At 39.6% G+C, this 15,233-nt stretch overlaps 1 protein-coding gene across 1 annotated transcript in view; it reads left to right on the forward strand.

Moving 5' to 3' along the window:
• LOC103911210 (uncharacterized) overlaps positions 1–6,972 on the forward strand; it is a 7,800-nt gene extending 828 nt beyond the window's left edge. The window contains exon 2 of the mRNA XM_087298722.1: positions 1–6,972. This exon is cut by the window's left edge and continues 417 nt beyond it. Coding sequence (XP_087154848.1) covers positions 336–6,326 — 5,991 coding nt within the window. The 5' untranslated portion in view covers positions 1–335 and the 3' untranslated portion in view covers positions 6,327–6,972.
• Positions 6,973–15,233: the final 8,261 nt, after the last annotated feature.

The raw sequence follows: 15,233 nt of genomic DNA on the forward strand, positions 1-15,233 counted from the left end.
AGGACTTTAAATAAAAGGAAATAAATAATGTTATAAAGAACATTTACTTCATAGTTTAAGATTTGAATTACATTATTTGAGTAGAATTTAAGAAAAAAAAAAAAGAACTTAATTTATTTTATTTAGCATTAGAAAAATTACAATCAGTGTTAATGTTAGCTGTACTTATTTGAAAACTGACATTTCCTTGTTATTCCTGTTACAAGCTAATATTTTGGATGTCATATACTGCTGTTTGCATTTATATTGATCTTGTTTGCTAATTTATTTGGGTGCTTACGTGCTAGAGGTCTGGTGAGAGTGTTATTATTCACTGCTTAAGTTCCTCTTTAATTATGGAAGCTGTACACGCTGAAGAGGCTATGGAAGATACACATAGTACACATGAAGAAGCGCATGCAGTCAAACAAGCAGATGAAATGTCACTCCCAACAGTAGAAATAAGCAACCCAGTTGTGCAGCAGGTCAGATCAAGCACACGTGAAAGAAGCTTCACAGAAAGGGGTCTGGAAATGCGTGAACAGGAAGCCAAGCGACAAGAGAAAGCTTTCCATAAAGCTTATAACAGTTGGAAAGAGACTGCAAAAGATTGTAGATCAACATTAAAAATGTTCTGTTCACGTGAGAATCTAGAACAAATTCAGCAAGACATTCAAAATCAATGTAATCTAGTCCATCAGCATTATGAGCCAATATTGCGTAACCATGCTACATCTCCAGACATTGTCAATCGTATGGATGCTTGTGCTGCACTGACTGCTGAAATTATTGATCTTGTGAGTAAGCGGCTGGAGACAATAGGTGAAGATTACAATGAAGAGCTTGTGAAGGAAAGAGTGAGACAAGTCTTAAATAAAGATGAATATGGATCAATCTTTGGATGCACAAAAACAAACACAGTGATGTCAGAGTCATCGTTAGGATCAGGTAATCAGTCAAAGACCTCTTCCAAGATATCAAGTAAGCGAGCTGAAGCAGAAGCTGAACTTGCAGCAAAACAAGAGCAAGCTAAAGCTATGCAGGAAATCCATGATCAACAAGCAAAGCTTAATAAAATGGAGAGTGAATGGAAGCTTTCTGAAGCTAAAATGCTAGCAGAAATAAAGCAAAGAGAGGTAGAAATGCAGCTAAAGCTTGAAGAAGAAAGAAAACGGCTGCATCAGTTGCAAGTAGACAAGGAAGTAAAAGTAGCAGCAGCTCGTGTGAAAGTGTACAATGATCTTGAAGGGATCAGTCAATTTGGTGATAAAGAAATAGATTCTAGCATTCACAGATTTCAGTTAAACCCAGAAGCTGAATTGTTCTTGCCTCAGCAAACATTCAAGGCAGAGCATGAAGCCCAGCCATCTCAGAATAATGTTTCTTTAGCTCAAGCAATAGCAGACTCACTAAGCACACATCGACTGCCTGTGCCTGAACCCATGATCTTCGCTGGTGATCCATTGAAATTCATAGATTGGAAGATGTCCTTCATAGCTCTTATAGAAAGAAAGCCCCTCCCACCTGGTGAGAAGATGTTCTATCTTAAAAAGTACCTTGTTGGAGAAGCTCGTAAGGCTGTGGAGGGATATTTCTATAGAAATTCAGAGGATGCATACCATGGAGCATGGAAGGTCCTGCAAGATAGATATGGGAATTCATTCATACTACAAAAAGCCTTTAGAGACAAGCTGATGAGGTGGCCCAAAATTGGAATAAATGACCCACTTGCACTGCGAGACTTCACAGATTTCCTGCAAGGATGTGCTGAGGCAATGCCACACATTAAGGGATTATCTATTCTAAATGACTGTGAAGAAAACTACAAGCTACTAAAGAAACTTCCTGAATGGGTTGTACACAAGTGGAATCGAATTGTGACGGAAGAATTAGATGCATCAGGGGACTATCCAAGTTTCAAGTGTTTTACAGAGTTCTTGCAAAAGGAAACTAGAATAGCTTGTAACCCCATTACTTCCCCATTCATGAATATGAAAAATTCAGATGAAAAGTTCCCCAAGCGAGCTAAGGCGCTCAGTACAAAGACTGACGTGAAAGAGTTCAGTTCTAAAGGGCTTAATACATCTAGCGTAAAGTCAAAAGTATCATGCATTGTCTGTAAAGATGAAAACCACAGCATTGTCCAATGTTCTGCATTTGGAGAAAAAACCATTGAAGACAAGAAGAACTTCATTCAAGAAAATCAGCTCTGTTATGGGTGTCTCAGGAAAGGGCACATTGTAAAAAAATGCAGAAGACGACATAAGTGTGGAACATGTGGCCGCAATCACCCCACATGCTTACATGAAGAAAGACATATGGTGTCTCCAAAACCATTAAATAAAACTTCAACAGAAGTACAAGCAAGTCAGGAAGTTCAGAAAGTTATGGCCCATGCACTCACACAAAGCTCTTCTGCTACTTCCAGTATTGTGCCAGTCCTTATTTCAACAGTGGAAGAGCCTCAAAGGGAAGTACTCACTTATGCGCTACTGGACACGCAGAGTGACTCAACATTCATTTTGGAAGATCTTCTTGATGATCTAAATGCAGTCAAGCAACCAGTTCAACTTAGATTAAGCACTATGACAGCTGTGGATACTATAACGGCAAGTAACAGGGTTTGCGGTCTGCAAGTTAGAGGACTCCAAGCAGCAAACTCCATTCAGTTACGGCAAGCATATACAAGAGACTTCATTCCTGTTGATAAGTCCTATATCCCAACGAAGAGCACAGCACTGGAGTGGCCTCACCTAAAACATCTGGCCAATCAATTGCCATCACTGCAGAACTGCGAAGTCGGATTATTAATCGGATATGACTGCCCTTCAGCTCTAGCTCCCCTTGAAGTTATAATTGGTCATGAAAATGAACCATTCGCACAAAGAACTGAACTTGGTTGGAGCATTATAGGTCTCTCTAATCCACACCTAGACAGGCAGGGAAATCAGAGCTTTGTCCACAGAGTTGCAGTCAAGGAGATATTTGTTCCATCACCCAATGATGTCTTGAAAATTCTTGAGTCAGATTTTAATGAGAAAGGTTATGAGGATAAAAGTGTGTCTCAAGAGGATGTTCGTTTCATTCAACATCTCAGTACCAACATCAAACAGAAGGATAATGGACATTATGAACTTCCCCTCCCTTTCAAGAGTATCAGCCAACCATCACTGCCAAATAATAGAAGGCTGGCAGTTGCCCGGCTGCAGCAATTGAAGAAAAAGCTCAAATCTAACAAGCAATATTCGGATGACTACAAAGTCTTCATGAAGGAAGTCGTTGACAAAGGTGATGCTGAACTAGCCCCTGAGATATCAGAAGGAGAGACTGTATGGTATATTCCACACCACGGAGTATACCACCCTCAGAAACCAGGTAAGCTGAGGGTTGTGTTCGACTGTTCAGCTAAGTTTAGTGGTATATCTCTAAACGACACTCTGTTGACTGGGCCTGATCTAATAAATTCATTAGTTGGAGTACTCTGCCGCTTCAGAAAGGAGCTAGTCGCAGTCACCTGTGATATAGAAAAGATGTTTCACCAGTTCCTTGTTCCTCCAGACGAACGTAATTATCTGAGGTTCTTATGGTGGGAGGATGGAGACTGGGAGAAAGAGCCTCAAGACTATCGCATGACAGTCCATCTCTTTGGCGCTACATCGTCTCCTGGGTGTGCCAATTTCGGTTTGAAGTACCTGGCACAGCAGTACGAAGTTAAACACCCAACAGCTTCAGAGTTTGTTAAAAGAAACTTCTATGTAGACGATGGGCTAGCCAGTGTTCGTTCAATTGATGAAGCCAAGGAACTAATTACTGATGCTCAAGCACTCTGTAAACAAGGAGGTTTACGGCTTCATAAATTCAACTCCAATAAGGAAGATGTTCTCTGCTGCATAGACCCATCTGAAAGGGATATTGTCTCTAAACCTCTCAATTTAAACCCTGAAGCAACACCAACAGGACGTGTACTTGGTGTTCAGTGGTCAACAAGGGATGACAATTTTCAATTCAACATCAACTATAAAGATCAGCCATCGACCCGCCGTGGAATCTTGTCTGTCATTAGTTCCCTGTTCGACCCAATTGGGTTTGTGGCACCCTTTATTCTTCAGGGAAAGTGCATCCTGCAGGAACTATGTCGGAAAAACATTGGATGGGATGATCAGCTACCAGAAGACATGTATTCACGGTGGGAGGATTGGAAAGGTGGACTTCAAAGGCTTAAAGAAGTTGTCATACCAAGATGTTATCACCCTGACACCTTCAATGAGATCATTGAAACGGAGCTGCACCACTTCTCCGATGCGAGCAACATTGGATATGGAGCTTGCTCTTATCTTCGTTTCAAAAATGACAAAGGTAAAGTGCACTGCAGTTTGGTAATGGCAAAGGCTAGAGTCGCACCTACAAAAGTCACAAGTATACCAAGACTGGAACTTGCGGCGGCTGTTCTATCTGCAAAGATAAGTGTCATGCTAAAGACAGAGCTTGAAATGAAGATTGACAGAGAATTCTTTTGGACAGATTCACAGGTTGTTTTGGCTTATATTAATAACGAAGCAAGACGGTTTCATGTATTCGTTGCTAACCGTGTGCAACTCATAAGGGACATTACAGATCCAAGCCTGTGGTACTATATTAATACCTTAGAGAACCCGGCTGATCATGCTTCTCGAGGGTTTCATGCCTCTGACATTGCTACTTCAACCTGGTTAAGAGGTCCCAAATTTCTGTGGGAACAAGAAGTGAATCCAACACCACATACCTCTGCCAATTTGCTTGTTGGTGACCCCGAAGTTAAACCAGTCCAAACATTTGTGACCACAGTTAGTGACAGTTCCGACATTTTAAGTCGTTTCAGACGATTTTCTTGCTGGTCAATGCTTCTGAAGGTTGTGGCAAGGATAAAAAGACTTGGATTGAAAAAGAAATGCTCCACTGACCATATAACTGTTGAGGAGCGTCAGAGAGCTGCTGAAGTGGTGATCAAGCTCATGCAGCAGGAAGCATTTTCCAAAGAAATGAGAATGATTGAAAATGGGAATGCTCTTCCAAATTCTAGTGCGTTGTATCAACTGGATCCTGTTTTGGACAAAGGTCTTCTTCGGGTAGGGGGAAGATTGAAGAAGTCATCACTCAGTCAAGACCTCAAACATCCTGTGATTCTACCAAGGGATAGTTACATCACCAAGCTAATTCTGTCACATTATCATGCCAAAATTTGCCATCAGGGTCGAACTCAAACTCAAATGCAGCTTAGAATGAATGGATTCTGGGTCATTGGAGGTAGCAAATCAGTTGCTAAGCTGATACACAAGTGTGTGCAGTGTCGAAGACTTAGACGACCGACAGAAGAACAACGAATGGCCGAACTTCCCAAGGAGCGTGTCGAAGTATCTGCTCCCTTTACATTTTGTGGCATGGACTGTTTTGGGCCATTTGTCGTGAAGAGAGCTCGCAAAGAATACAAGCGATACGGTCTAATATTCACTTGTTTGTCATCTCGCGCAGTTCATATTGAAATGATTGAAGATTTGTCCACAGATGCCTTCATCAATGCATTGAGATGCTTTATAAGCCTCAGAGGAGCAGTTTGCAAACTTTATTGTGATCAAGGTACAAACTTTGTCGGGGCCAGGAACGAATTCAAAGATTGCCTGAAACAAGTCGACATCAAAACTCTGGAAGTCTTTCTCGCAGAGAAACAATGTGAGTTTGCCTTTAATGCTCCTTCTGCAAGTCACACTGGAGGTGTCTGGGAACGACAAATACGAACTGTGCGCAGTGTACTTAATGCCACAATTGCACTGTGTCCTGGTAGACTTGACGATGCTTCACTTAGAACATTGTTCTATGAGGCAATGGCCATAGTTAACAGTCGCCCGCTTACAGTAGATGGCATTAATGATCCAAATTCACTAGAGCCTCTAACTCCAAACCACCTAATACTTATGAAGTCTGATGTTGCACTTCCACCTCCAGGAAAATTTGTTAAAGAAGACATGTACGCTACAAAAAGATGGCGAAGAGTCCAATACTTGGTTGAGCAATTTTGGAGTCGCTGGAAGAAGGAATACTTGCTTAACATTTCAACACGCCAAAAGTGGCACACTCCTCGCAGAAACCTCAGAGTAAATGATGTTGTAATAATCAAAGAGGATATGCTCCCAAGAAGTCAATGGCAGTTGGGCAGAGTGGTTGAAACTGTCAAAGAGAGTGATGGATTTGTGAGACGAGTAAAGGTACGAGTAGCAGAACGAAAGCTCACTAACAAACGTAATCAGACCCCCAAGCTCTCAATCATTGAAAGACCGATTCAGAAATTAGTTGTACTTCTTGAAGAAGACTGACTGTTAGTAACTGGGATGATACACTCTCATCAGACCAAATAATTATTTCTGAAATACTTGATAGTCATGAAAAGTAAACGTGGTCATGTTATAGTTCAAAATCATGTTCTGATTAATTTCAGTTTGTTCTTTCAATTCATCATAAAATGATTGGTGGGAGTGTAAGTGACCACTAAATCATTATATGCCTTTAAATAATTTTAGAGCATCAGAGCATGTCACGTGTTTCGGTAGCCTAGGTGACTAATAGGTTAATCAGGCTAGCAGGAGCGAAGAGAAGACACGTTGCTGTGCGATTTATGGAAAAAGGGAGGCTTAATCCTGCACAATTTATTTAATAGAACCCTTTGGGAAAGCGGAGCGAGGTATGTGAAGTTAATATTTAAGCCACATGAGTTCATTTGTATGTATATGTTAATCGTGAGCTCTGCCTTCTTATTAGTTGTTTCAAACTGTCGTTATATACTTCATTGTTTCACTTTCATATGTCGCTCTGTACATTATATCTTTATTTGTCGTATTATTCTGTATACAAGTTGTTTTTATTGATTTTTGTTGTTTCTTTGTGTAGTTTCACGGTGCTACGCAACGAAAGTTTAATGGCTCTCGTCTTGAGCAAAATAAAGAATCAAGCACCCGTCAGAAACTCTCTGTCTCGTTCATGGAAACCAAAGGGCATCTACATCAGGTACTAGAGAGCGTTTGATGATGTGATGGGAAACTAGTATTGTTAAACTAACAATACAAATACTAACATCTTAAAAAATGTATTTTATTTTATGGGTCCTTTAAATTTCTGTTGAAGACATCATATAATGACTAATCATGAAGCAACGCGTAGAATTTGTTACCCACAACTTTTTTCATACACAAACTAGCATAATATATTACGCAGTCACTTTTATAAGCAACAATAAAAATTGTGTAATCTGAACGGGGCTTTAATGCGTCTTTCACAAATTATGCACTGTGACAAGCTGTAAACAGGACAAGACAATGCACTTGGTGCTGGTTTATACTTCTGCGTCGATTGATCGGCATGACCCATGGTGCCTGCCTTGCGTGGAGTCGTGCATTTATACTACTTCGTGCTGTTTGTGTTGCTCTGCAAGAATTCTTCTGAAACGCTAGGCAGTAGGTTTTTATTTAACACGGTGTTGAGTTTCTTTGCAGATGTTTTGTATTTTCTGAATGCCAAGTAGCTAAAACTCACTCATTCAGGAGGCAGAAACCAGTGGACGTGCAACAACTTTAAAAGGTAAACACCAAACAAAAGTTTCCATCTTGGAGCTCCTTCACGGGACTCGACATTCCATTGGGTTCGCAGCTCTCAGCACCGCCCACACTTGTCAGCGATACTAAGCCGACCAATCACAGAGTTTGCGATACGAGTCATTGCAACATGTAGTTACATTTTTTAAAAACGTGTGCGTTAGAGTCTGCGTCAGCCACAGTGAGGGGTATACTTGACAAAAATCTTGACTAAATAAATGAGCCTTAATGCCATGCATGCCTGTCCAGTTTTCAAAATAAGAGTCCTACATAAATAGTATAAGTCTGCAAATAAAAGGGAGAAAATATATATATCGGTGTAATCTAACTACACTGAAATATATGGTTCCTTGGATTTACTACGTTTTTTAAAGGTAAGTAGTTGCAAACAGTTTATATGGGCTGTATTTAAATAATTTGAAGATTACTACATTTTATTCGTTTGTTTTAATTTAGCGCACGTAAATTGTTTGCAACCACTGACCTTAAAAAAATATAGTTAATCCAAGGAACCAATTTTGACGTGAGTGCATGACAATGTGGTCAATCAAATGCTGCCACCGTGGGTGTGCATATTAATGATCCCTTGTAGAAACAATAGTGTGTGACACTCATGGTATGACATTTACATGTACTAAACTTGTATTATTTAGCTTTGCCAAGGCATGCATCCAAATATTGCTTCTATGGCACCTTTAGAAGGGACAGTTAACCTAAAATTGAACATTTATTCACTATTTACTTTCTCTGAAGTGGATATAAATCTTTTTCTTTCGACTATTGAACACAAAAAAAAGATATTTTGAACAAAGCTAAAACTGGTATTGCGTGACTTCCATTGTAGGAAAAACAAAAACCATAAAACTCAATGCTTACAAGTTTTGAGCGTTCATATCTTAAAAAATTGACTTTCCTGGGGAAAAGGGGACACCTGCTCACCCTTATGGGGAATTAAAACAGGGTTGCTCAAAATACAGACTGAGTTACAGCCACTCCGAGCTATATAGTTAGCAGCGTCACTATCTTTTTGAACAAGTAGCAGCATGCGAAAGCATAAAGCAAGAAGGCATTTCTTAACATCATGACCCAAATAAATTTTTTAGCCAATGAAGGGCCCCCTCCTTCCATGTGCCACTTATTGTTAATCCAGCCCTTTAGGCAAATGTACAAAATGTGTGTTGAAACATGGGTACACCACTTCCCACTCAAAGGTTGTGATCTATAAAAAAAAAAAAAAAACTTTGTGAGAATGTGCACAGTTTTAAGTAAATTCTAAGTAACCATATTTAACGTAAATATTGACTTAATTGAGCCACTTTAAAAGGGATCAATTATGCCCTTTTTACAAAATGTAAAAAACAAATTCTCTGGTGTCAGTTTACGTTTCTACTCTCACCTATGGTCATGACCTAAAGGACAAGATCTTGGGTACAAGCGGCCGAAATAGGTTTCCGTTGAAAGCCACACTCTTATGGATAGGGTGAGGAGCTCTGACACCTGGCAGGAGCTCGGAGTGGAGCCGCTGCTCCCCCACATCAAGAGAAGTCAGCTGAGGTGGCTCGGGCATCTGTTTTGGATGCCTCCTGGATGCCTACCTAGGGAGGTGTTCCAGGCATGTCCCACTGAAGACCCAGGACACGCTGGAGGGACTATGACTCTCGGCTGGCCTGGAAACGCCTCAGGATGCCCCCGGAGGAGCTGAAGGAAGTGTCTGGGGATAGGGAAGTCCGGGGTTCTCTCTCCTAAGACTGCTGCCCCCGCGACCCGGCCCCAAAAAGCGACAGAAAATGATTAAATGGAGTCTCTGGTGACCCTGCAGTGTGTTTGTAAAGGTTTAGCATAAAATACTCCACAAATAATCATTTTTGACTCTTTGAAAGTGCTACTTTTAGGTTTTGGTCTTAATTGTGTTATTTTGGTGACTGTCGCTTTAAATTTAAATTAGGTGCCCTTTTTATCAGATATATATATATATATATATATATATATATATATATATAAATAAATGTATATATAAGGTTCTACGTAGAGTTTTATAAATGAGACCCCTAAACAGGAGTCATGCCTTCAGTTTTGTATTTTGCACAGCTCTGTCTACACACAGGGCTCAGATGGCACGTCCCAGCCTCACTCAAGCACTGCTGTGGATGACAGGCATCACTGTGCCAGGATCCTTCTGTGGCGCTGCTGATGTGTTTCCTGTTTGGCTCTGGCCTCTGGACACAGAAATGGCTCTCATTTTGTCCTTGACTGGAGATTATGGGGAAACAAGTGCCAGGCCGCAGCGTGAAACGCCTAGCAGAGCAACAAAGACTCTGCAGGAGACGCTTGGAGAAACCATGTCAACACAAACCCCGTCTGATCGCTCAAAACATACACAAAAAGATCTGCTGCTGTCCATATTTCAGCAAATTCACTGATATTAATTTTAATTTAATTTATTTATAAAGCACTTTAAAACAACAGTCGACCAAAGTGCTAACAACAGAGAGTAAAACAAACTTTAAAATACAAATAAATAAACATAAAATGTCAACATCTCACGCTGTGCTAAAAGCCAAGTTGAACAAGTGTGTTTTAAGAAGAGATTTAAAAACAGTGATGAAAGATGCTTGTCTAATATTCAACGCCAACTCATTCCACAATTTTGGTGCAGCCACAGCAAAAGCCTGATCCCCTCTGAGCTTTCGACTGGTCGTAGACACACCCAGGAGGAGCTGGTCGGCTGACCTGAGCGAACGAGAAGGTGTGTAAGGACAGAGAAGCTCAGAGAGGTAAAGGGGTGCATACTAAAGTTGTTTCGCCCCCTTACCCCAAAAATGTTATTTGGTCATCATTTACTTATCCCACTCACAGGTTCCTAACCTGTTTTTTTTTTCCTTCCTTAAATAAAAGCTATTTTGGGCAATGTTAGAAGCTGGCAGCCATTGACTTCCATTGTATTTTCTTAATGCAAAGCTACACATTCCAAACACTCTTCAAAATACCTTCTTTTGTGTTCAACAGGAAAAAGAACCTCAAAGGTTTGAAAGCACTTTAGTGAGTACATTTACATTTTTCAGTGAAGCATTGCTATTTAAAAAAAAATATCTATGAACAACATCTTTGGATTGAAGATGTGCAAATTTAACAAAAACTTAGGAATTGTAACAGTTATTTTCTTAAAATGTTTAATAAACAATTTGCGGAGTTTGTTCTTATGCTGTTTTGATGGATAAAACTGCCAACACGTGTTAGCATTCTAGCATTGAAACAAAAAAGTATTATTTTCGTTGTTTGTACTTATTGTTTTGTATTTTTATTGTAACTGTCTGTTATTGCAAGATTTTAAATTTTAAATTTTTGCATGTGGAACATTGAATTTATGTTACTGCAACGGCTCGAATCTGCCACAACGAGTCTCAAGCGCTGTTTTTCACTTGCAAATCAAAGTTTCGCGCTCTCTCTCTTTTGCACCAAACATCGCTGTGATATTTCGTGCAAAAGTGACTTGTTTATGTGCCAATCCAAAGGTGAGCTCTCAGAGAATTTTTTTTTAATCGAATACAATAATACCTTCACTGCATTGACGAAAATACAATAACAAATTCACAATAAAAAGAGAGAGAAAAAAAAAACACAACACACACAAAAAAAGATTATCATAAGCTTTAAGAAATGTATTGTTTTTATTATTAATAAGCTTAAGAGATTCAATATTGAGCAAAATTTCAACAAGGAAAGTATTAAATCTAGGTATTGCCTTTAGGAACTTTTTTTTTGTGTATCAAAAAAATTTACAATGTTTATTGCAAGAAAAAATAAATAAACGTAGAGCTGACGCAGTGTTTATCCAAATGATTCACTGAACACGGCCGATTGGTTTATAAACGAAGCAGTTGCCTTGTCTTTATTAAGGAATCATTGAATCGTTGACTCAAATGAGTCGTTCAATAACAGATCTCATTCTTGCTCGTGTGATATTTAAAAAAAAAAAAAACATACTGTATCTCCTATATAATATCTAATAAATCTATTGTGCTTAACAATGAATATGGTCTTTCTACTTCTAGTCTTCACACAATCAACGTTTTTGGACTCTCTAGCAAGTTTATTTTTGGCATTCACATGTGAGTGACATTCAATAAAATCAAGCAAAAACTACAATATTATCGTAGTAAATGATAGCTGTCAAAACCAACGTTTTACTCAGAAGTAAATAAACAGGATTTACAGTCAAACACTGATAATGGACAAACTAGCAGCACATTTACACATTCCATACGTAACGTCAGCCTTTTGTATGCGAACTACATTAAAAGTAAGAAGAATTACACCATCGCTTACCGTGTAAAACATATCCAGTCTTTCAGCTTTCATACTTGTTGTCCATCAGCTCAAACTGTAAACCTGCTGCTTGCTACCTGTGTAAGGGTAACCAGAAGGGACATTTACCAGTAAAGTAGGCCTGTTATCACAGTTCATGCTAATTAAATGCTTAACGTACCATGTTAGTTTTTAAACCCTCTTACCAACAACCAGGTCTTCATTATAATAGTTATTTTAAATTTATTATATAATAATATTTGATTAATTCAATGAAGTTCCACAACCCATTTTGAAAATGAAGCTTTTTCTCCCTTTCTCAGTAAGTGTAGGTAATGTATTTTGGTGCATTTGAACAAAGAAAGATTTATTAAACATATATATTTATTAAATATATATACTATAATATTTTAGTCACCAAACATCTTCAGAAATGGAAAGAGAATACATTTAAATTCATGTGAAATTTCAGGGGGGCTGCACGGTAGCGCTGGCGCAGTGGTTAGCACATTCGCCTCACAGCAAGAAGATCGCTGGTTCAAGCCTTGGCTGGGGCAGTTGGCGTTTCTGTGTGGAGTTTGCATGTGCTCCTCATGTTAGTGTGGCTCCTGTTTGCCCCACAAGTCCAAAGACATGCGTTATAGGTGAATTAGGTAAGCTAAATTATCTGTAGTAAATGTGTATGTATGATTGTTACCCAGCTGCGTAGAACTTATGCTGAATAAGTTGGCGGTTCATTCCGCTGTGGTGACCCCAGATAAATAAAGGGACTAAGCCAAAAAGAAAATGAATGAAATATCAGGGGGAAAGTCCAAACTCGGTAAGTTGCATGATCGCCCTATAGCAAGAAGGTTGCTGGTTCGAGCCTCGGCTGGGTCAGGTGGCATTTCTGTGTGGAGTTTGGGTGTTCTCCACGTGTTGGCGTGGCTTTCCTCAGGGGGCTCCGGTTTCCCCCACAGTCCAAACACATGCGCTATATGTGAATTGACTAAACTGGTCACAGTGTGTGAATGAATGTGTATGGGTGTTTCCCAATTCTGGGTTGCAGCTGGAAAGGCATCCATTGCATAAAACATATTCTGGAATAGAGAGCGGTTCATTCCGCTGTGGTGACCTCTGAAATAGATACTAAGCCGAAGGAAAATGAATGAAATTATTTTTAGTGTAAGCAAACCAGTATTTCTGACAACTTCTATGTTGTTGTTTTGTGTTACACATTAAACTGACCCTAAACACTATAATAGCCTCTTGACGTTAAAACTTGCTCCACATCGTCTCTTTTCTGCGAGATATGGAGTGACGATTGATTGTTCTTTACAGCAATGCAACAAGCCGAGACAATTGTGCCGCTTTCCCAGCTGCTTTGCTTCCTGCTGCGAGTTGCATGATTGGAGTGTTAAGCCTGTCAGTGGCAGTGCATGGCAGCCAATGGGGAATCCTGTGTGGACGTGTGATATCGGTCAGTGCGGCTTGGTACGTGTCGTTCTGTCCGTGACCCACTTGCAGATCGAAGGAACACAGTGTTCCCCTATGGCTCCAGTTACTATGGCAACACTGCGGGTGAGAGACGCAGTGGATGCCTGGCCATCATTTGTGCTGCCTGGCAGAGACGTGAGCAAGTAGACTCACACACACACACACACACACACACACACACACACAGATCAATACTTCTACATGAGCAGATTTATGAAATCCCCATGAGGAAACCCACAACTTCCATTCATAAAAAGGGAATGTGAAAGCCGCAGTTGTAGTTGCCAATTAGCATTTCAAGTAAAACAGACTTTTCTGCCAGCAGAGAGGAGAAACTCAGCAGCCGTACATATAAATTAAGGCTTTTCCGCTCATCTGAATGGAGCCGAGCCGTTAGGATTACTGTGAGTGATTAACAATGTAAAGACCGGACTGTGAAATAACAGAAAAAAAAATGAAGATAGAAGGAAAGCAAACCCCTCCATTTTATGCCTCATACAGTGCTCAACATAACCGAGTACATCCAGTGTGTAAATTATACATTGACAATCAGGGGGTCAACTGTTTCAGTTAGTTTGTGTATACATACTTTAGTCCTTTATGCGTTTATTTTTTTATAATTTATTTATTCAATCATTTATTTTATTTTTGGGTTAGTCTCTTTATTAACCCTGGGTCGCTTCAGCGGAAGGAACCACCAACTTATCCTTATTTTACGCACCGGATGCCCTTCCAGCTGCAACCCATCACTGGGAAACACCCACACACATACACAGAGAATTTACAGAACATGCAAAGTCCACACAGAAGCAACCTTCTTGCTGTGAGGCGAACGTGCTACCCACTGCGCCATTGCATCACCCTATTTTTTTTTTTATTAGATCTAGTTCTTTAATACAACGCATTTAAGTTTTCGGGTTTTTTAGGGATATTTAGTGGATTCTCACCAACAGGACTCTGATTATCTATTTCAGATTTTACTGTAGGTTAAACTACAAGCCATCCGTCAGATTTTATTTTATTTTCAGGCTATATATAGATACAAACACCTATTTTACGAGAAAAAGTCTTGTGAACACGATGTCTAATGGTGCTCTAGATCTGCCACTTTCAGACTTTTTTTCTAGCTAAAACTGATTGGCGCAATTATGCATTAACAGTGGTTTGAACTATTTTAGGGGTGGTTTGATAAAGATGACGCAGTAAGTAGTGCTCTCTGCCTCACAGCAAGAAGGTCACTGGTTCAAGCCTCGGCTGGGGCAGTTGGCGTTTCTGTGTGGAGTTTGCATGTTCTCCCTGCGTTCGTGTGGGTTTCCTCTGGGTGCTCTGGGTTCCCCCACAGTCCAAAGACATGCGGTGTAGATGAATTGGGTAGGCTAAATTGGCTGCAGTGTATGTGCGTGAATGAATGTTTCCCAGTGATGGAGATGGAAGGGCAAACGCTGCATAAAACATGTGCTGGATAACTTGTCGGTCCATTCCACTGTGGCAACCCCGAATTAATAAAGGGACTAAGCCAAAATTAATGAATAAATAAATTAATTATTAACATTATTATTTAAAATACAAAGAGTGAAATATTTCTTAGTATTAAACTGACCCCCCACCCCCTCCCCTCCAAGAAAATGAATGAATATTTGACTTTGGCATGCTAAAAATTACAAATTTTCACATTTTGTGTTAAGTCCACACTTTTTTTTCACATGACCTTTTGAGGCCTCAACTTTATCTTTTTTTTTTTTTTTTTGCAGCACAAAATTAATTATTTTGTCGCCACATTTTTTAAAATGTGTCAAAACAAGCTGTATAATTAAATGTAGCTATATACATACAGTTTTTATTTAAAAATAATTT

The sequence above is a fragment of the Danio rerio genome, chromosome 20 (genome assembly GCF_052040795.2).
Source record: "Danio rerio strain M-AB ecotype USA chromosome 20, GRCz13ab, whole genome shotgun sequence".
NCBI classification, from domain to species: Eukaryota; Metazoa; Chordata; class Actinopteri; order Cypriniformes; family Danionidae; genus Danio; species Danio rerio.